The 2,639-nt window shown below is 43.7% G+C and overlaps 1 protein-coding gene across 1 annotated transcript in view; it reads right to left on the reverse strand.

Moving 5' to 3' along the window:
- Positions 1-2,639, reverse strand: part of negr1 (neuronal growth regulator 1) — a 95,138-nt gene that overhangs the window by 38,331 nt on the left and 54,168 nt on the right. The window contains 2 exon segments of the mRNA XM_008328974.3: positions 832-980; positions 2,490-2,610. Coding sequence (XP_008327196.1) covers positions 832-980; positions 2,490-2,610 — 270 coding nt within the window.

Here is a 2,639-nt window from a genome sequence, read left to right on the forward strand (position 1 = left end):
TATATATACACACATATTTGCTATATGTCTTTGAAAGAAAAAAACTATAGGTCGAGGAAAACACGATCATCACATCTAAACACTAATCTGCCTCAGCTTTAGCCTAAACCTAGCAGCAGCAGCAGCAGCAGCAGCAGCAGCTTGGCCTCACCCTGATGATCACCTGACGGCTGAGTGCCTTCAAAAATATCTAAAGGACTAATATTCAGGCTTCTTGAAAAACCAAATATTGACTGTGATTTGGCGTAAAGCTGAACACGTCTGACCTGCGACGGTGTTTTTTTTTTTTCTTCTTTTCAAATTGCTTGGCTCTTTTTTTGAAAACTGAATCTGTCTCTTTGATGCCACTCTTTTTTTTGTTCACTTACGTACTTTGAAAACTTTAAGACTTAAAAAGCAGAGATAGGGAGCAGCGACACAGGCAGTCAGAGCGGACAGCTGTGTTGGAGCTCCGGACCAAACACTTCAACACCACCACAGACTGGAACTGTAACCTAAACTGTCGACTTCAGCGGCAGCAAAAGCAAATACTTCTAAGACAGCCTTGGGGTCGTGACCCCACGCGTCATGTAAATAATGTAAAAAAAAAAAAAGCTAGTTATGTAGTATTACTTTTTAAAATGATGATTAAAAACAACACCACACAAACGTAAACAACTGTGTTCTTCCACAGAACAAACATTTCTCTGCGATCACCAAGAATTTGTGATGTCAAAAAGGGGTCAAAGAAAAGGTTAAACAAAAGGGAACCACTGGTCTAAGAGAATGAATCTCCAGGTAACTGAAGGACACTGGTTAATCACAGTCCGGTCGGTCGAGGTGGTAACTTACGGAGGAGAGTCAGACTGGCGTTAGCCGTCCCCAGCTTGTTGGTGGCGATGCAGGTGTAGTTTCCGTAGCGATCCTCCGTCGTGTTGGTCACTGTAAGGATGGATCTGGAGGTGAGGCTCTTGATGTCGATGCCTTGACCTTTTATAATCCTAGAAACCAGAACATAATCAACGCAAATGTGAGACAAAAGGGAAGAAAACCACGGAGGTCGGCTGTTGGACCTTCATTTCACACAGCGCTTTATTTCCCTCTTCAGCAGATCTATTAATTCCACTGTCTGTTGTTGAAGAGTCAATAAGAAGGACTGAAAGCAGAGACAAACGACGGAGCGGTGAAGCAGCTGGGCGCCGCTGGCCGCTGATGTCGTTGTTGATTGTTTGGCTGCAGGTGCGAGGGGCCTAATCCGGTTGTGCCTGGCGTCTGTGCTGTGAAACTGACAAATGTTCGCCCGTGTAGTCTGCTGATCACCACCATCTCCAACAGCCTGCAGAGGCTAGAACTCACTCTGTTACGGCAGCGGCTGATGGAGGGGGCGCGCGTGGATGTTACAGCGACGTTTGTTTTCATCAGCGCGTCCTGGTAATGTCAGCGTTTCTAATTACAGGCCAAATAAAACCCTGCGCAGGAGACGGGTTTGTCTGTCGTCTTGACTGTGACGTCTGGTGGTTTTTAGCTTAGTGACTGTGAAGTGCACAGAGGCTCATGTGTTTAAGGAAAACGTGTGTGTGTGTGTGTGTGTGTGTGTACAGTGAAGTTGTACAGCAGGGGCTCAGCGGTGATTTGAGGAGGTGCACACAGAGAATATGTGTCAAAGTAAAGGTTAAAACCGCAAATTAAATTATTTAGTTACACATTCGACTGATTTCACTAATGTGTAGCATCGACATTTTAGTCCAGAGTACTGATGAAAATGAATTAATAAAAACAAATTACACAAGTGAAATTGACTTGACCTTTAACTTAATTCCTTTCATAACATGTGTAACAATAACAACAACAACAACAACAACATATTTGAACATCTTCATTAAGACCTTTGACAAAACCTTCAATGAAATGTCGGTTCAGGTTTGGTTTCAGAGTCGGGCTCTGAACCTGGACCAGTGTCAGGAACATCACTGTCCGGGTGTTTTACTCAGGTTAAGGCTGTGTTTGAACATGTACTATCTAATACTTTTAAAACTGGAACTAAAAAAAAAGAAATTCAGAAGAACAAAGATGGCAGCAGTGATTTTGAGGTTGTGTCAAATCAACAGCCATTGTCAGTGTTGTGTCTGTGTCTGTGTCTGTCCTCCTGTAATGAGGAGTAAATGAAGAAATCACCATCTAGAAGCCAGACCTGGCAGACAGAAAAAGTCCTTGAATTAAGAAAAGAAGAACCACGGCAACCACGGCAACCTGCCTCCTTAGCAATTTGAATAAATTGAATTCAACCCATAATTACAATTAACTCAGCATGAGCCAATGAGTGAAGCCGAGCTCACCAAGAGTGAGCCGCTGATGGCTAATGGGGCTAATTGGGTTTTTCAAATTCAAGACCTGACACTTGAATACAGGCTGATTTTTAAATGAGAGTGATTTAAGTCAGGTGGACTTCAACCTCACTGTGAAGGTGTTCTCCTCTTACTGAAACACCCACCACCACAGTCTGGACTCACCTTTTCTCACCCTTGAACCACTCAAACGTTGGCACAGGCATGGCGAACACCTCGCACCTCAGCAGAGCGGTGCGTCCCAAACCAACTTCATTATTTTTGACATCGTGGATGGTCGGAGCAACTACAGGAAACAAAGAGGAGAAAAGTTAC

The sequence above is a fragment of the Cynoglossus semilaevis genome, chromosome 2 (genome assembly GCF_000523025.1).
Source record: "Cynoglossus semilaevis isolate Cse_v1.0 chromosome 2, Cse_v1.0, whole genome shotgun sequence".
NCBI lineage: Eukaryota > Metazoa > Chordata > Actinopteri > Pleuronectiformes > Cynoglossidae > Cynoglossus > Cynoglossus semilaevis.